Source organism: Mirounga leonina, unplaced genomic scaffold (assembly GCF_011800145.1).
Source record: "Mirounga leonina isolate KUSES-001 unplaced genomic scaffold, KU_Mleo_1.0 Mir_53, whole genome shotgun sequence".
Classification (NCBI taxonomy): Eukaryota; Metazoa; Chordata; class Mammalia; order Carnivora; family Phocidae; genus Mirounga; species Mirounga leonina.
The window spans coordinates 94,459,114-94,484,565 of NW_023270807.1; the positions used below are offsets into that span (position 1 = coordinate 94,459,114).

The 25,452-nt window shown below is 39.6% G+C and overlaps 2 protein-coding genes across 4 annotated transcripts in view; one reads left to right on the forward strand and one right to left on the reverse strand.

Moving 5' to 3' along the window:
• PEX3 (peroxisomal biogenesis factor 3) overlaps nucleotides 1–3,157 on the forward strand; it is a 36,782-nt gene extending 33,625 nt beyond the window's left edge. Inside the window, exons 12-13 of one of the 2 annotated variants that reach the window (XR_004676586.1) lie at nucleotides 1,442–1,603; nucleotides 2,848–3,157. Coding sequence is in view for 1 of the 2 variants with exons in the window: in XM_034990856.1 (XP_034846747.1) it covers nucleotides 1,442–1,525 (84 nt within the window). In the remaining variant the exon portion in view is untranslated. Of the gene's footprint in view, nucleotides 1–1,441; nucleotides 1,668–2,847 lie in introns of those variants that run through there. The other variant, XM_034990856.1, reaches the window with a different exon arrangement.
• FUCA2 (alpha-L-fucosidase 2) lies at nucleotides 119–23,712 on the reverse strand. 2 transcript variants are annotated; one of them, XM_034990855.1, is made up of 7 exons: nucleotides 23,454–23,712; nucleotides 20,239–20,426; nucleotides 15,953–16,292; nucleotides 14,407–14,617; nucleotides 13,978–14,168; nucleotides 8,624–8,732; nucleotides 119–641 (listed from the first exon to the last, which is right to left on the reverse strand). In XM_034990855.1, the coding sequence occupies exons 1-7, from the start codon at nucleotides 23,675–23,677 to the stop codon at nucleotides 513–515; spliced, it is 1,392 nt and encodes a 463-aa protein (XP_034846746.1). In that variant the 5' UTR covers nucleotides 23,678–23,712; the 3' UTR covers nucleotides 119–512. The 2 variants fall into 2 exon arrangements, with proteins under 2 accessions (XP_034846746.1, XP_034846745.1); XM_034990854.1 differs by lacking the exon at nucleotides 119–641 and adding an exon at nucleotides 5,834–6,934 and having other exon boundaries at nucleotides 23,454–23,706.
• Between the last annotated feature and the right edge of the window lie 1,740 nt (nucleotides 23,713–25,452).

Genomic DNA, 25,452 nt, shown 5'->3' on the forward strand with positions numbered 1-25,452 from the left:
CAGAAGGAAGAGTGAATAAGACTGATCTCATTTTACTTAAAGTTCAATTTAAGCTTAAATTTTTAATTAAAAACTTGGTTTAAATTTTTAATTTAATATTTTCACATGTATATCAGTGAGAGAAAAAAGGTTGTAACTTCTGGCATTTAAACCTTAACTTTACCTTTCTCCACTTTCGTAAAAGTCTCTGGCTTCATCAGTAGGCTGTTCATCTTGGCAATAAGTGGGAAATACAACCAAGCATAATATACATGTACTACATTAATTAAAATCTGAATAATTGATAACAAAAACAAAAGATTTCAATCCAATAAAAACACCAATTGTTAAAGTTTTTGAGTATGACTGAATGTAGATTAAACTGATATACTACACTATTGATTGACAAGACTCCCACCAGTTCTTTTAACCATAATTTCTATGAGTTAAAATGCCACATTGCCTTCAGAGAATTTAATCATTAATTTATTGAGATCAAGACTTGTCTATAGCTCACTTGGGTTTTCTGATACTTAAAAGAGAACACAAAGGACAGTTTCACTTACTGTTTCTCTCATGCTCACAGGGGCACTCAAATGCTTCTGTGTCATGGATCTTTTCACAATCTGGTGAAGCCCATGGACCCCTTCCCAGAATAATGTCTATAAATGCATATTACAAAGTACATAGGTTTTAAAGAAAACCAATTGCATACAGTTTTCAAAATGCTTTTTAAAATCAAAGTTACGAAGAAGCAGCATTGCTTTTTTGCTCACGCATTAAATAACAAGCTATCACAGCAGTTCATGCAGCTTCCACAACTATCATACATGAAAATGTCTGATTTCTAGTGAAGACAAAGTCATAGCCATGCTAGTACTACACAGTTGGTTGGCAATTTCCTAATTGAAAGAAATACTAGATTTTAGTTAAAGGTTAATGAAAATAAAATTTTTTTCTTATTTTTACATTTACAAATCTCTGAAGAACGCTTGTTCTAAAGTGTATGTGCGGTTTACGTATGTGTATGCAATAATATATGACATGCTACATGTATTCTGTGTTAGCTCTTCTAAAAAAGTAATTTACCTCACAACCACGTTACGTCAGCTTCTAACGAAAGTACCTTTAGATTTGTATCTTTAGTACTGTAATCATTTATTCAACAGATAATGTATCTAGTCCTTGGCACACATAAAAGTCCATTTGAAGACTGTTTTGGGTCTTCTTCTCAAAGTCACACTTGAATACTTACCATACTCACCAGCCTTCACATAAGAACCGAAACAATAAATATCTCCCAGAATTTATTATAAGAAAAAATATTCCTTTCATTAAATGATTTTCTTTTTGACCTTAATGCCATAAAACTTAGAGCTAAATTCATTGCTCAAATTGCAGATATGGATTCATATTTCTATACTTCTTACAAATTGTAATGTTTTACTGTCATCTTTGCTAGGATCTGTTGATGATGGAGCAAGTGAAAGACTTTGCTGCTAATGTGTATGAAGCTTTTAGTACTCCTCAACAACTGGAGAAGTGATATCTTTTCCTTCAAGAAAAACTACAATGGAATTCATTTACTTTTAAAAATATGCTGAATAAACCAACTATATATAGGGTAATGATTTGTTACCAAAATGCCTAATAAAAATATATTCTTAATCAAAGTCTTCATTTCATAATAAAATAGATTTATTTGGCATCTTAATATATTTTTTTAAAGTCACCAACAGACTAGTTTTTGTGGGCATATCTGAGTGTACACCGTGCAAATATTTGTTACACCGTGGATACTAGTTCCAAATGGACTATAAAGCTAGTGTAGATACTTTTTTCAATATTATATAAAATATAATATACATTGACATTAATACTGAGAAAAAATCTGAGAAATAAGTGTGAAGTTTAGAAAAAATGTACTACTTAACTAATCATAAAGTTCACTGGACTGCAGAATAGATGAGGAAATCAGGCTTTTCTCCAGTTACTCTTCAAAGGTATAAATTATTTATCTTAAATAAACCTGATGAAGGACTTTAATTTTATGGAAATCAGTGAATTTAACCACCATGATCAGTAATTTTTTTCTTTACTATTGTTAACAATCCTTAGAAAATTAGGTATTGATTTAGAGGTTAAAATTGTGCTGATGCTGTTTACTCAACAGCTATTATTAGCTACATAGTTTCATTCCTTTTTATGTAAATAATTTTAATAACTTTGTATTGATTTTGAGACAGTAAATATCTTATTGCAATAAAATATTTTAGTAAAATACGGTTTTGTTGAGTTGATACCATTAATTTTATTTGTCCCATAGCATTTTTTGCTGTTATTTTGGGAGAATATGCTAGTTTTCAAGTTTTATTTTAACTGGTAATATAATTGATGCTTTCTTTTAGCTTTTTTGTTTAGAAAAAATAAGTAGCGTTTCCTTCTGAAAAGAAATAATTCATTGTGTCTAGTTAAATCTATATTCTGTATTTATAAGGGTAATTAGGGCAGAAATAAATGAATCATCAGTATATTAGATACATTTTCAGTAATATAAGAATATTTTCAGTGACATTGCTTTATGTTCCTCCAACATAACATATAGCTAAGTAGTAGAAGGTACAAAATGAATTGTGAAGTCTCTTCTAAGGCAAGGCAAGGCCCAAAGTCAACCGCTAGGGAGTCTATGTCTACAGTGTTTAAAAAAAGAAAAGAAAAATCAGATGTAAAAGTGGTGAGGAGAGCAAATGCTTCTCATCAAAATTTGTCAGAATATAGTGATATTATTTTCTAATAGGGTGACGGAAAAACTGCATTTTGGAAAATTAGTGAATGTGTATGTAATAGGGCATGCATCTCTTCCAGCAGTATTAACCCAGGATTTCATCCAAGGAATATTTGAGACTGAACAGGTGTGGCCTTATAAATGGATCAAAATCTGGTCAGCTGAAAATTTTCACCTGGAGTCCTCTACATCTGTGGAGTTGTGGCAGTTGAAGAGATGACAAGGTAAAAACCACGTGTATTTGAAGCTAATTGACATTACAGATTTGTCTTCCAACTAGTACAGTAAGAGCCCCCCTGTCTGGGACCCTTAGTTGTTTCGTTCATCCAAAAGGTCACTTGAAACAGGGTATCACACAAAAAATTTATTCTTAGGGGCACCTGGGTGGCTCAGTTGGTTAAGCGTCTGCCTTTGCCTCAGGTCATGATCCCAGGGTTCTGGAATCGAGCCCTATGTCAGGCTCCCTGTTCAGTGGAGAGTCTGCTTCTCCCTCTGCCCCCTCCCTGCTCATGTGCGCCTGCGCTCTCTCTCTCTCTCCCTCTTGCTCTCAAATAAAATCTTTAAAAAAACTTTATTCTTACATATTTTAACTTTAAATATTCTTTGTCAATTATTTAATGTAGGACCCAGGTCTTTTCTATCTTTTTAGTATAGGTCTGCTTATAGGCGTCCTCTAATTATCTTTCTTGTATAAATCATATGGATTGCATTACATTATAGAGTTGTGAACCAGGGATACAGAATTTTTGTAGATTTTTGCTATATTTTCCTCCAATCTTTTATAACTGTTTCACCCACAATTAATTTACCAATGCCTTTAAATTAAAAAAAAAAAAGCAGCACACTTTTTTTTTAAGATTTTATTTTTAAGTAATCTCTACCCAACGTGGGGCTCAAACTCACAACCCCAAGATCAAGAGTCGCATGTTCCTTTGACAGCCAGCCAAGCTCCCCTAAAAAAAACAACACACTTTTATCTAGTCTTTCCAAAGTTCAGCTTGGTTTTTGCAGAGACTACAACTCTTCAAACTCATGTTATGACAGTTTGTATAATCACGATAAAAAGTTCAACTGGCATAATTAGTTTGTTTGATAACTGTTTTAATTTCCTAGAGCCACTGTAATAAATTATAACTAATTGAGTGACCTAATACAACAGAAATTTATCCTCTCACCATTCTGGTACTTGGAAGTCCAAAATCAAGGTGTCAGCAGGACCATGCTCCCTTTTGCTCCCACCTTGCTTCCTTAGGGAAGACCATTCAGTCCTTTCTTGGCTCTCCCAGCTTCTGGTGGCCCAAGTGTCCCTTGTCTTATAGCAGCAAACTCCAGTCTCTGTCTCAGTCTTCACATGGCCTTCTCTGTGTGTCTGTTCTTTCTCTCTTACAAGGATGCTCTCATTTAGGACCCGCCTACGTACAGTATGATCTTATCTCAACACTTACTTTATTTACATTTGCAAAGACACCATTTCCAAGTAAGATCACGTTCTTGGCTTCCAGGTGAACATGAATTGTTGGGAAATACTATTCAACCCACTATAGTCACAAACTCAACTCAGCTTGGTAGACATATGTTGCAACAAGTAGAAATCAAAGTAAAGGGTGTTCCAGACAGAAAGAAGTCTATTAACTGAAAGCATGTAGCTTGCCCTAGGAACCAATCATCTGTATGCTTTTCCAAGGAGATGGAGAGCATCAGTTAACCCAGTAAATTGGCGGAATGGAGATTACTTAAAACTGCTTCTACTTTTTCTCCTTCAAACTTGTATAAATGTGTTTGTTACTATGTATATATAAAAATTTGATAAGACCATTTATTTTATTTGCTTGGAAGGTAGGAAGATTTTATCTAACCAGGTCTTTCACTTATAAAACTGAAATGAACAGAAGGCAAAATGTCTGTCTTATCTTCTGTTGTCTTGATTCATATTTAGTTGAATAGCCTGATCTTTTAGAGTAATTGTGTTGCTTGAATATGACACTCATAAGAAAATGAGATAGAATCTTATTAAAGTGGTATCCATATTTAAAATATCAATGTCTACATTATTCAGTCTAATAATCTAGTTGGCTTTGCCTTTAATATTTCTCTAGTCATTAAAGGAAAATCAGAAGGTACTGAAATTCAAATCAGGCCATTTTGTACCTATTTAAGAACTCTGGGAAAAAGATTATTTGAGGAGGATAAAAACTATTGGCTTAGGTAATGAGAGGTCTGATTTTTAATTATCCTTACTATAATTCTTGCCTTCATATCACAGGTATTTTTTTATATAGTTGGGTTAAATGCTGAACTGTATTTTGTCATTTAGCTCCCTCATAGCTACTAAATAAACTTCCTATTTTTGTTTTTGCTTAGTATAGTGTTTGGGATCATATAAATCAATCCAAGTTGGATCTCTAATAAAATATTAATTGGGATTTAGAACTATTAACATATTTATGTATGTAAATACCCTGGCATGGTTTCAAAAACTGGTGATTTTAGGAACTTCAACAATGAGTAATTTTTTTAAAAGTTTTCAATGTTAGCATGATTTTAGGAAATAAATATGTACTTTGATTTCATTCTCTATTTGAAGCATTTTTTGGAAACAGTGACATGTCTGCATTTGATTAATGTAATAAAATGGAACCTGCAGTACTTCAAATAAATATCTGGCCAATTAAACATCTTTTGATGAGGAGAGCGAGTTCTCTAATCAGTGTTTATTTAAATTTACATCAAATCATTATTTTGCTTCATTCTTAGGGAAGATTTGAGTAGAATTCATAATTTTCAGCTAGGTTTTCAAATTCAATTTGCTTGAAGGCAAATACAGGAAACATATTTATTAATTTTTTTTTAAAAGATTTATTTATTTATTTGAGAGAGCGAGAATGAGAGAGAGTACATGAGAGGGGGGAGGGTCAGAGGGAGAAGCAGACTCCCCGCCGAGCAGGGAGCCTGATGTGGGACTTGATCCCGGGACTCCAGGATCATGACCTGAGCCGAAGGCAGCCGCTTAACCAACTGAGCCACCCAGGCGCCCATATTTATTAATTTAAGTTGGAGCCCAAATTAGCTCACCTACAAAAATTGGCCTATACCTCCAATCCCATACCCCCTCCACCCCACCTCAAAAACCCTGAAAGAATATGTACTAAAATATTAATAGTGGTGATCTAAACAGTGGCTTTAGCATTTCCAAAATGCTTTGAGCATTTTTGTATGTTTTAAAATACCTACAGTAAACATGTATCAGTTTTATTACCAAGAGGGAAAAAAATAATTTTTTTTTTATAAAAAGACAATTACTGTGTGCATTGGAAATATGTATTAGGCCAAATTTATTATACACCTATCATCTATATTAGTCTGCTAGGGCTGCCATAACAAAATACCAGAGACCGCGTGGCTTAAACCACAGTAATTTATTTTCTCACAATTCCAAAGGCTGAGAGCCCAATGCTTGGCAGTTTGGGTTTGTCTTAAGGCCCCTCTCCTTGGCTTGCAGATGGTGCTTCCTCCCTGTGTCCTCACATGACCTTTCCTCTGTGTGCTGCATCCACAGTGTCTCTTTTCTTACAAGGACACCAGTCATACTGGATTAGGTTCTCACTTTTATGACTTTATTTAACCTTAGTTACCTCTTCAAAGGCTCTGTCTTCAAATACAGGCACAGTGGGGGTTAGGGCTTCAACATATGAATTTGAGACACAATTCAGGAGACACAATTCAGTCAGTCCTTACCACCACCAATTCCTAGCTACTGTAAAACAAAAATTTCCACCTTTTAATCACACATGGAAATAAATTCGATATGAAAAGACTCTGATGGCAAAGTATACTGGAGAGTTAAAACAGTTACATGGGTGATTTAGGAAAAATATTAAGGAGTAAGTGGGGAAAGGGCTGAATTGCCTAAATAATTACTTGACTTTCCTTGACCAGTTTTACAATTGCTTTCTCTATGTGCTACAATTACAGAAACGTGATATTTTCTAGTCTTCAATGTACCTGCAGCATGAACCTCTCTGCTGCAAATCAGATCACATTAGTTAATTCTAGAGCCCAGCCCCATTTACAGGGCATCTGATGAAAGGTTAGATGTGGCAGTTCTACCAGTAAGCCATTTGGCTTCAAAGAAGTCCAGTTTAGTGGCTGTCCATGTCCCAGCAGTTTAATCTGAAATTAAAAACACACACAAATATCTCCAAATGTATCTCTTTGACTCACCCACTTTATTGGAAAAGAGTGGCTGGTATTTCTTTAAAACACTACAGACAGGAGACTCATCTTTTGGTTTTATTTAGTGGTTCACACATTGTTTTAACCCTTGATCCAAATGAGTGCATACATGTGTCTTGCTCATGTATTCCTCTCATATAAAAGTGTGCAAGAGTTGGAAAAGAATTGTAAAGGTTGAACAGTATCAGAGTAGGGAAAACACTGAAGAGAGGATTGGGGAAAAGGACTCTGGAACCAATCTGCCCAACATAAGACCTGCATAGTTGTGCACAGAATGTTTGGAAAAAGGCCCCTCTCCTTTATCTAGCAACACTTCCTCCCGGATTTTCCAGTAACTAATTAACAATACATAAGTCTGATCAATTATTACTGTAATTGTTTTATATCCTTAATCTTATACTAAGTGGATCTAGATAGAAGTAATTTCCTACATAACTGTGGTTATTTTGAACAAGAAAACTTTGCCTACCATGTAGAGCAACACAAAAACAAAACCCATGAACCTAACAGTATTAATGGAAGCCAAACAGAATACAGATAAAATAAAAAGATGATGTCATACCCAGGCCCCTAAGCTGTAATTAAACATCAAATTTGAACTCCATCTTTCTCTCTGCCCGATCAACCACAGTGTTAGAAATGAAATATGGAAAATGATGCAAGGAGAAGCATATGGACAATTTACATCCAAGGAAATTGTCAGTTTCTTAAAAATAAGCTATAAAATATATCAAAATGAACTCAATGCCAGATGTGTTGGTTACAACTATTAGATTAACTTTCTCCAGATTTTTTTAATGACCTTAAAATAGTATGGCCACACATCTTACTTTTATTCAGATTTGTTCTGGGATGGGAGAGACTCTGAATCCATTTTATGTATGTCTGTATGTGTATGTATTTATGAATTCCAGAATTCGTTTTGGATGCTTGCAGAACTTGAACAACCTAAAATAACTGTCAGAAAGAATATCTATTTTACATTGATATGCATGGAGACAACATAGCTGTTTTATAAGTTTAGTTTTCTGGGAAATGAAAGAAAACTTTCAAAGCTTTGGCCAAACGTTGCCATTGATGAAGTTCGTTTTTAAAATTACAGGTATCCCTCACTTTCTGAAAGTTTGTGTTATGCCACTTCACTTTTATGAAAGACCTACAGTAGTTAGTACCTGTTTTCGTAACTGAAAGAAATCTAAAGAGGATTTTCACTTTTACAAAAAAAAGCAAAAAGTGAAAGTAGCATTCAGTGTTTGTTTTGCAGAGAGGCAGTGCACACCCCAAGCAGCAGCCAGAGTGGCAACAAGTTCCTTCCCACGCTCAGCATCTCAGCATCAAGCTGCCAGAGCTTTGAGCTGTGTCTGTGAGCATCTGTGCTTTATCACAATTCATTTTGTGCATCCATTAGCAAGATATGCTCTAAGGTATTAGAAGAGCCTAAGAGAGGTTGCTTTTGGGGTCTGGGACTATTCAAAAAAAAAACTTCCACATAAATTAATGGTAATTGCATCTTTGCTTTATACCATTTCAGTTTATGAAAGGTTTCATAAGAATGCTCTGCTGTACTCTTATAAGATATAAAAGGAACATAAATAAAGATAATTAATAAAGATAAAATCCCCTTACCTTTGTTACTCCCAGAGTAGCTATGGGTTGGCTAAGCAACAGACGTCTTGATGTGGGCCATTCAAGAAATATGGCATAGACCAATTTTTGTTTACGTTTGGATGTGTACCTGGTTAAAGGGGGAAAAAGTATAGTAATACTATAGGTCAGGTTTGGAATTATTTTACAGAGATACTTCCATGTAGTAAATATTTACCAATGTCTTCATGAATAGAGGGAAGGAAAAATAACTCCATGGTAGAGTAAAAAGGACTCAAAAGGGGTTCCCAATTCCAGTGTGTGTGTTGGGGCCTGGAGGGGAGGTTCCCTATCGCACCAAGCAATTCTCAGACACCAGCTGGGTCTCCTACAATTCAACTCAATTCTGACACTATCTACCTGGGGATAGTGTCAGATTTCCACAGGCAAGGATTTGGTCCTACAAGACTGCTTGCCTACACCACTCTCAACTTCAGACACCAATCACAAGTCCCAGTTATCACCTGGTCTTCTAACCCACAAGCTATAGAAAGGAGGTTACAACGACGTCCTCCTTGGTTTTGATTAATTTTCTACAGCAGCTCACAGAACTCACAGAAACATTTTACTTACTAGATTACCAGTCTGTTACAACAGGATAAAACTCAGAAACAGCCAGAGAGAAGGTATGGGGAAAGGGCTTGGAGCTTCCGTGAACTCTCCAGGCACACACTCTCCCAACAATCCTGAACCTCTCCAAACCCCGTCCTTTTGGGTTTTTATGGAGGCTTCATTACAGGGGTATGACTGATTAAATCAATGGCCATTGGTGGCTGATTCAACCTCCAGCCTCTCTCCTCAATCTAGGACTGAAAGTTCCAACCCTGTAATCACAAGGTTGGATCTCCAGGCAACCAGCCTCACCCTTTGGTGAAGTGGAAAAGTCACCTCAGTAACAAAACAAGAGACATCTTTATAGTTCTCATTACTTAGGAAATTCCAAGAGCTTTAGGAGCTCTGTGCCAGAAATGGAGACAAGACCAAATATATACTTGTTATAAATCATAATATCCTAGTACCTCCCTCCCCCCACTTCCCTTTACTAAAAGGAACAGACACTTTTCTAATATTACTCTTCATCAGACAGTTCTCATGGAGCTGGAAGTAGGCAGGGGAATATAAGCAAAGAAGGTAAGATGTGAGAGTAAATGGCTTTCCACCTGCTGGTTCAAATCTTCATATTCCCTCCTCAGCAGATATGTATGTGTCAATGCTGGGCCAAGTACTGAGGCTTGTGTTAGGAATACAGTAGAAAACAAAAACACACTTAGTTCTTGTTCTTAGGGAACTTAGACTAGAGTGAGGAAGACAGACGTTCAGTAATCACACAAATAATGTCAAAGTGTGGGTTTTAACAAGCACAATGAAAGAAAAGGAAATTGAAAGATTTTAACAGAGGGATCTCTTTAAATGAGACCATCAGCAAGAAGTCTCTCCAAGAAAACAACATTTAATCTAAGACTTAAAGGATGAATGAGAAAAAAGGAGAAAATGTAAGAAGTGTTAAGCTCTAGACAAAGGAAACAGTACTCACTCATTCTTTTACTTAATTTTTCAACAACTATTTATTGAAATCTTAAAATGCTAATCACTGTTTTAGAGCTGGAGACATGGTATTGAACATAGTCCCTGTCTTCATGGAACTCACATGGTAGTGGGAAAAATTAGAATGAGCAGGTGGTGATTAAGTGCTATGGGGAAAACTGAAGCCACATGAGGACAGAGCATGCTAGGTTGGAAACGAGAAGTGTAGGTGTTATTTTAAATCTAAAACTCAAGCAAGACCTCTTTGAGGAGGTGGCATTGAGGAGACCTGAAGAATGTGAGGGAGAGCCATGTGAGTATCTGGAGGAAGAGAGGACAGCAAGCACAGAAGTCCCCATGCAAGAGTATGCTTGGCTGGTTGACAAGGCAGCAAAGAGGGCAGAATGAGAATGAGGGATAGCAGGGTGGCAGACAAGATCAGACAGCAAGGAGTCAGGTTTTTGGGTTTTGTTTTTTGTTTTTTGCTTTAAGATTTTATTTGAGAGAGAGAGAGCATGAGCAGAGGAAGGGCAGAGGGAGAGGGAGAAGCAGACTCCCCACTGAGCAGGGAGCCCAACGTGGGGCTCAATTCCAAGACCCTGAAATCATGACATGAGCCAAAGGCAGACGTTTAACCAACTGAGCCACCCAGGCACCTCAAGGAACCAGTTTTTATAGGACCTTGTAATCCTCTATTAGACCTGGCTCATTCTCTAAGACTGGAAACCATTGGAGGAATTTGAGCATAGAAGTGACATAACCTGGCTTTATTATTTAAAAAGGTTTTATAGCAGAAAGATTAAGTGGGCAAGGATGGAAACAGATCACTCGAGAAGCTACTGAAATAATCCAGGGGAGAGATAACAGGGAGTAAAATGATGAGAGTTGCCACAAGAGAGGATGAGAAGTGGTCGGATTCTAGATATACCTCAAAGACAAAGACGATGATATTTGTTGATGGACTGGCTGTGAAATGTAAAAGGAGAGTTAAGGACTCCAAGATTTTGGGGCTCACGACCACCTAAAAGGATGAAGCTGCCATTAACTGAAATTGGGAAGACTCTATGGAGCTGGTTTAGAGCAAAATTTAAAAATTAGGACCTCAGTTTTGGACAATACCAGGTTTAAGGTGCTTATACTTCCACGAGGAGTGGTTGACTAGAAAGTTGAATATATGAGTCTGGAGTTCAAGAAAAGAGGTCAGCACTGTAGAGGTCATCAGTATGGCATTTAAATCTGTGAAAATGGATGTGATCACCTGGGGAATAAAAATAAATAGGAAGAATGGAAGTCCAAGGACTAAGCCTCAGGGCACTTCAAAGTTTAGTGCCTGGGAACTGGAGGTGCAACCAGCAAAAGACACTTAAGAAGGAGCAGCCAACAAGAAGAGATGGCAATCGGGGTGCCTGGGTGGCTCAGTCAGTTGTCTGCCTTCTGCTCAGGTCATGATCTGAGCCTCTCCCTCTGCTATTCCCCCTGCTTGTACTCTCTCTCTCTCTCTCTCTCTCAAATAAATAAAATCCTTAAAAAGGAAGAAGAAAGAAGAGGAGGAGGAGGAGGAGGGGGAGGAGGGGGGAGGGGGAGGAGGAGGAGAAGAAAGGGCAATCAACAGACTCAGATGCTGCCATAAACTCAGAAAATAGGGACCATGAAATGACCCTGGATTGGCAAAGGACAGGTTAAAGGGCCTTGGTAACAATGATTTTATGAAGTCTGGGGTTGGAAACCTGACCAGAGTGGGTGCAAGAGAAAACTGGAGAAAGAAATTGGAATTAACAAGAGAAGGAAGGAAAAAGACAGAAAGAAAAGAAAGAGAAAGAGAAAGAAAAAGAAAAGGAGGGAGGGAGAGAGAGAGGGAGGGAGAGAGAAAGATTTAACATGTTTTACTATAAAAGGAGAGAAATGGAGAGGTGCCTGGAAATCTAAGGGTTAAAAGAGGTTTTTTTTAAGATGTAAGAAATAATACATTTGTGTGCTGATAGGAAAGAATCTAATAGGGGAAATTGAAGATGAGGAGCAAAAGGAGAGAACTTCTAGAATAATATCCTTGAGTGGCTAATTTTTTTTGCAGCTTCACACAGGAAATATGTGTGAGTGTGTGTGTGTCTATATCTGTGTATTTCAGTCACATGTAGCTACCCATGGGCAGGCATGGAATAAGTACAGCTAAATTTAACCAAAGTTGAGGTTTTAATCAAAGTCAAGTGAGTACAACAGAGAGAAAAAGAGTATGCAATGGAGTGATGAGCCACAGAATCTGACCGGGATAAGGAAGAGGGCTGAGGGACAGAGAAAAAGTGACAGAGTCACAGATGGTATCCTTAGTGGATTATAGATCCCTCCAGAAGCCCAAGTGTTGTGTGGAGTGAGCTGAAATATAAAAGGTGGTAGGACACAGGAGAATGCTTCAAACTGAGATCATGGAAGAGATGCAATTATTGGTAATGCAGGACCTAATAAGGCATGACCCAAAAAGGGGGTAGCAAAGGTACAGTGGACAAGAACCCTAGAACAGAGAGTCCAGAAACTGAGGGGCCAGCAAATTAAAAGAAATGTGAATATAGATAATTCAAATCAGTAAGAACTGATGTTAAGAGTAGATCTGGGGACAGTGACAGTGAGCCAGGGCTGAAATCTTGAAGAACTGTAAGGGAGTCTACAAATGACTGTAGCAAGGTGGGGCAGCATGCATGGTATAGGAAAGAGCTTCTACTGGGGGGCGGGGAGGGCGGGCCACGTGGGGTTGATGAAGTTGTAGGAGCCAGACAAGGAGCTTCACAGGCCTTGTTAAATATTTTGGCTTTTATTTTTATTTATTGAAATAAAAGTTAATGGAATAATGGTTAATACTTGTGAAATCGTGATCAGACCCCCTTGTAGTCAAATATATGCCCAGACACAAATTCCAAAACCAGATTTAAACTAGTCTCTGTAAAATGAAGGATTGGTACTGAGTTCTCACTATGGCTTCTTCCAGACATTCTAAAATTCTACAATTAGTTGCTTCTGTCTACATTGTTTTACTTTATTTTCTTCAGTGAGCTGACAATTAGTTTTAAGTCATAAGTCAAATAGGATCAAAGAAGAACATTTAGTCTAATCTTTGGCTTATACTTGATCAGGCTATATTCACCTGGTGACAACAAAAGGTGAATTTTTAGAGCTTCACTGATACTACTCTTACTTATATATTTTAAGACCCCACATCAGAAACCATCAAATTTGCAAAGTGTAGTTCAGATACTCATTGGCACACGGAAGTTCAGACATAAGCCTGAAGCAAGGCTTTTAAAGAAGATTCTAGTTAAAAGAAAAATTAGCAAGTTAAAATAATTTTAAAGAAACTGTAGGTTTAGATTTATTAGAATAACATGAACAAATTATAAGTTTTTTCTCAATTAAAATAATGCTGTTATTTGGGCTGATTTTCAGTATTTTTTTCTGCCCTTTGACACCTCTTTCTTGCTAATTTCATAAGATGGAGCAGCTGCAAAAATTACAATTAAATGACTAAACAGAAGTATTCCTTTTGGATTAACCCCTCAACATCTTTCATTTTTCTGAATGGCCAGTAGAGCGATTTTTCACTAAAATTTGCCCACTATTAGGAAGTTTCTACAGATGATTTAAGCTCGATTTGATAAACAGTAAGTGTTCAAAAACATGCTGACTTCTTCTAAAGTTTGGAGAGTGCTTTGTCTAAATAGGCATGCATCCAATTTCCTTTTTTATCCTACTTTTCTCTTTATACCTCTGAGAAATTTTAGATGCCTTCCTCCATCAAATAGTACTTGGTAACAAGAAGAACTTACCACACATTTGGGGTAACATCATCACTCTGGGATCTCCAAGGGTGGGTTTCGTAAATGGCTTCTCCATTGACTTTTAGCCAGGTCCCCATTTGCCTCAATCGCTCCTCAAAAATTGCAGAAATGGTGCCATCATGTGTGGGCCCAATATTCATCAAAAGATTTCCTCCACATGAAACTGTTTCTACAAGTTGCTAAAAAGTTAAGAATAAATAATCTTAGGTAGATGAGACAATTCCATTGTGAATGTGTTAACAATATGTTATTATTTGTGTGCTTACACCTGCATGTAATCACCATCCAGAAGAACACAGAAAATAGAATAATAATAAAATACAGGCCATTGAGCTATACAAACTATAAAAAAATAATTCTCACACACCCACACAATTAAGAATATTACCTTAATAGTCACCAGACATTTTACTGTACCTTCACTAGTTCTTCGATTGTAAGATAGTCATTAATTCCAGCATCTCTCCTGTAGCCCCAGGAAAACTTGTCTATTGTCATGCAATTCTCCCATTTATGAGGCAAAAGATGTCCTGGGTTGTACCGATCACTGCAGGTATAATAGCCACCATGCTTACAGATGGTACCATAGCCCCACCGGTCATTGGTCACAACTGTGTCCCGAACTGGGCTGAAACAATTTTTTAAATAAAACATAAAATATTTTACATAAAAGGAAATGTCACTGAAAAGAAGTCTAACTGAAATCCACTCCTGAAAAATCATCATAGCATAACATAATGCAAAGCCCATGGTTTTGAAGTCAAATAGACCTGGGTTGGTTGCAGTCCTGGCTGTCGCTTTCTAAGCTCCCTACCCGGAGTAAGTGACCTAACTCCTGAAGAATCAATTTCCTCATCTGTTATTAGAACAGAAATAATTTATGTAAAACACCTAGCCCAGCAACCAGGACATAGAGCACTTACAAGACTATCATACTATTATTTGAGGCTCCTTCTCCCACATATTATGATAGCCAGAATTGAATTTACACTCAAAACATTCTTCTCACCTATGACTGAATAATCTCATACATATATTCTAGCCATCCTCTTACAGTTGTGCCTGATGTTGAAAAATCTCTGGCAAGTGGACTGTTGCCATCATGGAATTTACAGTGGCATGAAACAGACCCCACAACATTATCATCGGAGCAGGTGTGAAGCTCCTGCACCTCCCCACTTAGAAGAGACAGTTTGCTTTACAAACTGAAGTGGATGGTTCCCAGTCTTTCGTCTTGGAAGAAGTACCTGGAGAAACTGCTGCTTTAAGTAGCCAAGAGCTCTCCAGAATATTCTTATGCACACCCCAAGTGTGTCCAGGGAACACACGTAGAACACTCTCTGACTTCAGAACACAATATCGAGTATTTTCTAGTTACAAATATAAATTTGGTCCACATGATTTAAGCCTAATAGAGGAGCTCAGCCAGAACTCCCTGTTCTAATGGGGCAGTCTGGAACATGCTAGAAAGCTACATGTAAAGAACAGGAAGTGGTGAGAATGCTGATGAAGGAGAGGAGGAGGCAGACAAGGGTGACAGTGACCAAGCAGCAAAGATTATCAAAGGGTCAGAAGATAAAAAGAAGGAACCAGAGGAATTGAAAAGCACATAATCACAAACAGTGAGGAATTGTCTCAGAATAGGAGATGAAAAGGGGGACCCACAAAATTAATGTCTTCAAAGTTCTTGATTCTGATTTTATCTTTTTTTAGTGATTCCAAATTTTTAATGATTTTAGTGATTTCAAAATCAGACTATTGAGTTGTATTTGACTCCTGATTTGTAACTCTTGCTTATTGATTACTCTGAGGAAAAACTGATATATTTAATGGGCATTACTTACAATGATTTCCTCCTACCCCACACCACAGATGAGCCTAAAAGGGAATATTTCACAAAGCAAACAGTATACATGTATGAGGAACATTTAGGGTCATGACAGCAATCTAATAGCATACACACCTTTCGTTATACAGCCAGGCTAAGAAGTCTGTGCTGTTCCAGTAGTAATCAGGGGCATGTCCATCACCATCCGACCACAGGATCTCCGGCTGATACTTGTTCACTAACTCATAGAGTTCCGGCAGTGTCTTAGAAACTGGAAACTGTTGCTGTTGGAATGACTTGGACTTATCCTCAAGGAAGAGTGGATGAAACCATTCAAAAAGGGAATGGTACAGTCCAAATCGCAGGTCAGTCCCATTCCTAATGGCTACCTCAAGTTCCTTGACGAGGTCCCTCTTCGGCCCCTCATCTACAGCATTCCAGTTCCATGAATACTTTGAGCCCCACAAGGTAAAGCCTGCACAATTATATTGAGTCTTTGTAAGAATATGAATTTGTTTTAGCAAATTTCCACCTCCATAAATGCCAAAACAAACGAGATAGTACATGTGACATATAAAAACTTCTACAACAACGGTTTTATGGCATGTTTTCTCATAGCACATATTCTACTTTTATACAAGGAACAAATGAGAATTTCAACAAGGTGGAACCAAGGGGGTTTTTTTTAGTAACTTTCTGGGTACCCCCTTAAGGTCTGTGTAGTCTGATCGATCTCCTATATTTTTCCTCTTAGAATAGAAGCTCCTTGAGGGATAGCATCATGCCTGCAGGATTCCCTGCTGTATCCTCAGCCCAACTGTTAGCAGAGGGTCTAACACAAAATCAACAATCAACACAGATCACAGCTAAGATGGGGACATCTTCCCCACATCTACCATACTAAACACTGACTGCTACTACTTATAATGAAGATCCTGAAATGCACTCCTGCAAGATTCTTACTTGTCTCCTAAACCAAAGATTAAAGTATGTTCCCTGGTTGGGGATGATTTTATGTAGTGTGAGTCTTAGAACACTGGCGATCCATATCTAATAGTACATCTTTAGCTTCATCGTTCATCCTTTATCACCAGAAGGGGAAAAGGTATTCTTCCCCAGTAGTTCTGTACTTTAAAATATTCCCACCATTTGTAATCTCATCCTTCTCTAAAGTCATAAACTTAGATGTTGCTCTTTAAACTATCTGAAATTATCTACCAATTAAATGGGTAAGAAAAATAATCTGTCTGCCATTAAATAAGCACTTTGAAATAATTCATATTTTAAAAGGAATTTGCATTTAGATTGTTCTATATAAAAATAATAGAAATGCTATATAAACTGAAATAATATAAAAGCCTCAAAAATTTTAGTTAGTGCCTAGGAACGTTAAGTACATTGTTACTATCTCACTGAAATCTAAACAAATCTTTGAGAATAGACATACATAAGGCACTCTGTATTTACTCTTGTGAATTAGGACAAGTCTAAGATGGACACAGTCTTCAGATTCATTTTCAAGAAGCATTTAAAACAGCTCACTCTTGTTCCAAAGGCATTTGTGGTAAGCTTCAAAGCCGTGTCAATATTTAAAGTCCTATTCAAAATGTTTCAAGTAGGAAGTCTAGTCAATAGAGCGTGCAACTCTTGATCTCAAGGTTGTGGGTTTGGGCCCCATGTTCAGTTGTAGAGATTACTTAAAAATAAGAAAAAATATTTTTTAAAAAATGTTTCAAGTTGACAGGCTCTATTGCCAGACAGTACAAAAACCATGTGGGTCTTCATCACCACCATAAAAGCTCACAGAGAGATCTTCCTGCCTACCAAGCTCAGGGGGCTTTTTTCCATAAAGCAATGAAAACATGAGTCCTATAAAGTTTACAAATGTGGGCTTCATTATCTCTCCTCACTGTATGATTAAACGTTATTTTGTTTTGCTTTTAAATAAGCTCACTATGTAATACTTTGTGCCATACAGCTTAAAGAGTTCCTAGACATCAGGAAATCAACATGTTCAAGCAAATACACTTTCTAAATATCTACCTCAGTAGGAGAAACATCTATAGGAGAAAGTCATTAAGCCACTAGAATGTAGCCAAAGGGAAAAGTATTCTAAGATAATTACAGATTTTTGGTTTTGATTCTTCCCTCCTATTCCCCTCCCCACCTCTGGAGAAGGCACTGAGGCAAAATTCTTTATACCAGGCAAAGATGGTCATGCAAAGAAACTGTCAAATGAATTATCATGTGGTTGGGATAGTAAACAATTTGTTGATGCTTCCTTGATCTTCTGGATACTAGAACAGTAATGGGTGGAAACTATCCTATTAATGTAGGACCCCTGTGATGGATAATTTTATGTCAACTTCACTGGGCCACAGGGTGCTCAGGTATTTGATTAAATATTATTCTGAGTGTGTCCATAGGGGTATTTCTGCATGAGATTAACATTTTTTTATTATTATTATGTTATGTTAATCACCATGCTTTACAACATTAGTTTTTGATGTAGTATTCCATGATTCATTGTTTGCATATAACACCCAGTGCTCCATGCAGAACGTGCCCTCTTTAATACCCATCACCTGGCTAACCCATCCCCCTACTCCCCTCCCCTCTAGAACCCTCAGTTTGTTTTTCAGAGTCCATAGTCTCTCATGGTTCGTCTCCCACTCCCATTCCCCCCCCCCTTCATTCTTCCCCTCCTGCTATCTTCTTTTTTTTTTTAAACATATAATGTATTATTTCTTTCAGAGGTACAGGTCTGTGATTCAACAGTCTTACACAATTCACAGCGCTCACCATAGCACATACCCTCCCCAGTGTCTATCACCCAGCCACCCTATCTCTCCCACCCCCCACCACCCCAGCAACCCTCAGTTTGTTTCCTGAGATTAAGAATTCCTCATATCAGTGAGATCATATGATACTTGTCTTTCTCTGATTGACTTATTTTGCTCAGCATAATACCCTCCAGTTCCATCCACGTCATTGCAAATGGCAAGATTTCATTCCTTTTGATGACTGCATAATATTCCATTGTGTATATATACCACATCTTCTTTATCTATTCATCTGTCGATGGACAGCTTGGCTCTTTCCACAGTTTGGCTATTGTGGACATTGCTGCTATAAACATCAGGGTGCACGTACCCTTTCGGATCCCTACATTTGTATCTTTGGGGTAAATACCCAGTAGTGCAATTGGTAGATCATATGGTAGCTCTATTTTCAACTTTTTGAGGAACCTCCATACTGTTTTCCAGAGTGGCTGCCCAAGCTTGCATTCCCACAGGGATGAGATTCGGAGAAAGAGATTAACATTTAAATAGGTAGACTGAGTAAAGCAGATAGCTCTCTCCAGCGTGGGTGTGCCTCAGCCAATCTGTTAAAGACCTACACAGAATAAAAGGCTGAGTAAGAACTCTGCCTGTCTGAGCTCACACCTTCTGCCTTTGGACTCAGACTTGGACAAGAACCTAAATCATCATCCACACTCCTGGTTCTCAGGCCATTGGCCTCAGACTGGAACTGTACAGCCAGCTCTCCTGGATCCGGATTTCTGAGCTCCATAACTGCATGACCCAGTGTTTTATAATAAATATCTTTATATATCATACTTCCACTTGGTTCTGCTTCTCTGGAGAACCTTGATGAATACAACCACCATGTTTCCTTTTAGATATGCTTCCACCACCTCTGACATTTGTGGGCCCCATTACAGTCCCATTGTCTTTGTCCTTCTAGGTGATCTGTGTCGCTTTCATTACTAGCAAACCGTCCACCATTGGGCTATCTAAGAGTTGGCCAAAGGTGCAGCAAGGTGTGTGGATAATGACACAAGACTACAGCAGCATAATCCCCATGGTGATGGAGCCTTCCCAGAATGTATTACGGAAGTGCAATGAAAGCAAAGAGGGCAGGGCGCCTGGGTGGCTCAGTCGGTTAAGCATCAGACCCTTGGTTTCAGCTCAGGTCATGATCTCAGGGCTGGGCACAGAGTCTGCTTCAGATTCTCTGTCTCTGCCCTCCCCCCACTCAAGCTTGTAAGTGCACGCACTCTCACTCTCTCTCTCTCTCCCTCAAATAGGTGAATAAATAAAACCTAAAAAAAAAGGAAAGAAAAGAGGGCAATTCTAATTATAAACTTGGAGCTGCAACCCACATCTCACTTCAAATAGCTTCAAATGAAATCTTGGAAATATTGTTAAATATGCACATAACAAAATGTGATCATTTTTCTTTTTTTTTTCATTTTTGGATGGAATATGTGGCCCCTTAAATTACAGGCAAATGTCAGTAGCCACTAACTGGTGTTCCTCAGAGAAAACTGATTTCATGTGTTTTAGTTTCTTCTTCCAAAAGAACTACTTTACATTTCATAACTATTCTCAGTGTTTGCAAATGTTGCACTTACTTACCTTCATGATGTTTGGAAGTTAAGACAATGTATTTGGCACCAGAAGCCTGAAAAATATCTATCCAGTGGCTCACATTAAAAAACTTTGCTGTAAATAGTGGTCCAAAATCTTCATATTTGAAATTAGGAGGGTAATTATTTTTCATAAATTCCACATACGTCGGTATCTTTTTCTCTTGCCAATACCACCTAAGGGAGGAAGAGACACAACACATAAACGGCATACACATAAACATTTGAAATAATTGCCCCAACTCCCCTTACTAATTCCCCCTTACTCAAATATTACCCAGATTCTTTCTCACTTCCCCATTAGTTTGACTTTGCCTTAAAGAAAGCTTAATGGAAACTTCCCTCGCTCTCCATCTATCCCTCTGAACATTCTAGACAACTCAGCTACCTATTTGCTCTTAATTCTTCATTTTTAAATCACAATATGTAGTATGTATCTTTACACAGTCTTCAAAAGGAAGATCACATGCCTAAAACAACATGCATCTTTTATATTCACTAGCAAAGAACAAATGGGGTAGTTGGCAACAGTAAAATTAAAATGATACTGTTATTTTAATATATTGACTCAGCCTTTAAGGATTACTTGTTGTGCATCCATTCTGAGCAAGGCCTTCCTGCCTTTGGACAAGGTTGTGTGAAGCAATGCCTGGCTGCCATGATGTGACCATGAAGGGACAAGTCAACAGGCTGAGGATGACAGAAATAGGTTAGTTCTTTGATTTCATCAATGAGAAAACTATCTCTACGTTTCTTATGTTGAGTAACAAACCCTTATTATTACATCATTTACTTAGGTTTTCTGTACCTTGAAGTGAAAGTTAAGCATCAGACCCTAACTGATCCATGATGCATTTTTGCGTTTTAAACTGAACTACAGGGGCGCCTGGGTGGCTCAGTTGTTAAGCGTCTGCGTTCGGCTCAGGTCATGATCCCAGGGTCCTGAGATCGAGCCCCACATCAGGCTCCTTGCTCGGCGGGGAGCCTGCTTCTCCCTCTCCCCTCTGCCTGCTGCTTCCCCTGCTTGTGCTCTCTCTGTCAAATAAATAAATAAAATATTTAAAATAAATAAATAAATAAACAAACAAACAAACTGAACTACAAAAGACAAACTGGGACAGTCAGAAGGTTGAACAAGGATGAGGGATTTCTTTTTCTCCCATCACAGTTTAATTTGAACTTACATTCTCTATTATAGTCTAGAGTTACTTTTCAAATTCCATACTAATAGAGATGAAAAGAGGCACTTACTATAAAGAACCCATCATTTATATCTGGGTTTGAATTGCTATTAAGGACATCACATATACTCATCTCCACTGCTGACTGTTCTGAGTTAAATTGGGGTAGGGAGCAGAGATTCAGAGGAGACACAGAGGGAGACCATAGATAATTAAAAAATCTTCTACAGGGTTGGGATGCCTGGGTGGCTCAGTCGGTTGGGTGTCCAGCTTTTGGTTTTGGCTTGGGTCATGATCTCAGGGTTGATCAGGTCATGATCTCAGCCCTGTGTAGGGCCCCACACTCAGCACAAAGTCCCTTTCCCTCTGCGTACCCCCCCAACTTGCATGCACACACTCTCTCTCTCAAATAAATACATAAATAGAATCTTTAAAAACAAATCTTCTACAGGGTTAATGCACCTCCAGACCATCAGAAATATATTCTAGTTAGTTTTGTATGATCAGTATCTTTATTCTCCTAGGTCAAAACAAACAACCCTGTGTTTATTTGTAGAAAATGAAAAGTTAACCATTGCCAAGAATAACATAACTCAAAACTAGGTATTTTTGGCATAGCAATAGTCTCAATTAACATCAAATCCTCTTCTAGCACCAAATGTATATTTACCTAATATTCCTGGCTGAACAAAATGATAACGTATAATTTATTACATCCTAACATTAGGGGAAGAAAATCTGTTAGTTTATGTACCTGGCTAATCTGAAACATTTCAAAAATATACTCAAAATGCCTTACAGCACAAAACTTGCAAACGAAGATTTATAACATCCTGAAGTAAATATGTCTGGTAATAGACCGTATGGGAAAAAAGAGTCCCTTGTTTTACAAGTTGATTTCAAAAGAGTGTATGAATAGTGCCCCATAGCTTACACATTCTTTTACATCAGTTGGCCTAACTTAATGAAAATGGTTACTGTTTACAGAAAGTCAATGTATTTGTAGAAAGTGGTACAATGTATACCATGTAATGTTAATATAATATATATAGTTTATACTCTGTTGTATCTACTATATATTGCAGATATTAAATTTGATGCATATTATGTATATAGTATAAAATAGAGTTAAATATTCCTTTATTTTCTTATTTTACACAGGAATACATTATATATGTGTGCACATTATATATATACATTTGGTAACATTTCTATCTTGAAGAACTTAATACCTGAAGTATTTAATCCGGAAAGGTAGGTGAAACAGTTCAAAGTTATAACAGATTACATGCACATTTTTACATAGATCTCAATAACGTCTCAAGAGCAATATTTGTGCAGCACTTTTCATATAATAATTAGGGAGTCTTTTTAAGATAACATTCTAGAACTTTTTTTTTTTTTTAAGTAGGCTCCCGGCCCAGCGCAGAGCCCAACAGGCGCTTGAACTCAGCACCTGAGATCAAGACCCCCGCTGAGATCAAGCGTCAGAGGCTTAATCGACTGGGCCACCCGGGCTCCCCTCTAGAACCTTTGTTTAGTTCCTAGAGCCACACGTGGTTACCATTTTAACATTAAAGAGCCAACGCATGTCCAAATGAACAGAAGTTTCACATACTCGTAACCATACTCGATGGCAGAACAGCGATGGCCAACCGTTTAGGCCGAAGCCTCGCGGTTCCTCGCACGACCCCCCACACAACTGGAATCATTTCTGCCGCCTTAGTGCCTCGGTGGTCACAGTGTGGCAACCCCAGCTTGACACGTGCAACCAGCAGGAGGCTGAGAAGCCAGGGCTGCACGAAGGCCCGCCGACGCCGGCAGTCCCGCGAAGAGCAGTGCAACGCTCACCCAGCACCTACGCGGTGCCTCCTGCACTCAACACCCGGAAGTGCTGAACGCGCGGGAGGCGAAGCCGCCAGGGGCCCCGCAACCCGCCGCGACCGGGGGCTGGGCGGTGGCGGCAGGCCCGGGGCGGGGGGCGGGGGAAGCGAGTCGGAGCCGCCGGAGGGGGCGCGCTCACCAGAACCATTCGCTCCCGAAACTGGGCACGGAGAACACCCCCCAGTGGATGAAGATGCCGAACTTGGCCCGGTCGAACCAGGCGGGCAGCGGGCGGGCGTCCAGGGACTCCCAGGTGGCGTCGAAGCGCGGCGCGGGGGGCGCGGTGCTGGGGGCGGGCGGCGGCAGCGGCAGGAGCAGCAGCGGGAGCGCCAGCCCGAGCGCCCGCGGCGCCTGCGGCCGCATGTCCGCGCGCCGCTCTCCGTCCCGCGGCGGCCCCCCTGCGCGCGTCCTTCCGCGTCTGCCGACGAGTGAGCTCGGCGCTGTCACCTGACCGCGCCGTCCGGACGGAGGAGCCTCCCGGCTGCCGTTCCGGGCGCTGCAGCCCAGGGACCCCCGGCGCGCTGCAGAACCAGGGAGGCCGGTAGTGGTGCCCGCCCGCCCTGCGGCTGCTTAGCGTAGAGCTCCGGGACTGTCCGCCTCGTGCGGAAGAAGAGTCAAGTTCGGGGGCCTGTGGGAGCGCGTATTCGCTGGAGCAGCACGACCCTTAGAAACCGCCCGGGAGGGGCGCGTGGGTGGCTCAGTCGTTAAGCGCCTGCCTTCGGCTCAGGTCATGATCCCAGGGTCCTGGGATCGAGCCCCACATCGGGCTCCTTGCTCCGCGGGAGGCCTGCTTCTCCCTCTCCCACTCCCCCTGCTTGTGTTCCGGCTCTCGCTAACTCTCTCTCTGTCAAATAAATAAAATCTTTAAAAGAGAGAGAGAAAAGAAAAAAAAGAAACTGCGGGGGAGTGCAATGTGACCCACCGCGACGGGTGCTGCCCTGGACCCAGAGGCCAAGGCAGAAGGAACCTCGCGCCGGTCATCCAGTCCCTTGCAGGTCCAGCGCACCAAAACAACCCAGATCATTCTCGGCCTCTGTATCCACCTCCACCACCACGCGCCCACCAAGCTTCTGGATGTGTTAGAACCGTGGCGGTCAACCTGGAGTCTGGGTCAGGTGAAATCCCAACAGTCTCCAGTTGAGGTTGGGGGCCCAGAATTTGCATTTCTAACGAAGTCCTAGATGACGCTGATGTTGCTGGTCCTGGTCACCAAACTTTGAGAATCACTGCATTTTCTAAAAATGTTTCTAGAAAACATAGTGATCTAAGGTGAGACCAGTGGCATGAATGTTTAAGAAATCTGCAGGCGTGGGGCAAGTAGCCAGAAACTTGGAAGGATTGATCAAGGGACAACTTCAGAAGCTCCCCTCTCCCCTTCCTAAAGCCTTTTAGAGTAAAACCAGAATCCCTTCTGCTCCTGCAAAACCCCTCTCAGCCATTAATGGGCCAGTTCACATGTCACCTCCTCCCAGCTTTATGTCACCACCTTCCCTCCCAAATGTTTTACTCCCCACTAACTGTTCCAATTAACATCTTGTTCCAACCTGAATATAGGATTCCATTGATTGTTTTGTAGTTAGGAGGACATAGATCTTATTTCCCATGAGGCTGTGAGCTTCCTGAGGTCAGGGATGGCAACCATTTCTGTAGATCCTGAATTTAAAGCAGAGCCTGGCATGGAGCAGCACTTAAAGCATATTTGTTCAAGTCCTCCAGTGAACTGGGGTTCTAATTATTGAGCTTTATGAAAGAACGAAGAAGGAAATGACACTAACTGTCCCATCTCTGCAAAGACATGGGAGCAGCACCCCAGGTAAAATGGCAATTACCTGCTTGATGCAGTGTGAATGGTTCCCCAGGATCACAGCTCCACCATAAGGGCCCCAGTCTTCCCAGGGTGAGGGTCTCCTGGACAGGAGGGATTGGGGAATCTGCTAAGCATGCACAACCAATTGCTGTCACCTCAGTTCGTGATAAAGTGGGGTGATCATTTTTATTATTCTAGGGGCAGAGGGCAGGCTTCCCCAAGATGGGCCACTTCGGCATGAAGATTATTCTGAGCTGAAGACAATAGAGACCCTAGGGGCTCAAGAGAAACTTTTGCCCCTCCCTAAACTACATAACTGGAGGTCTTTCCC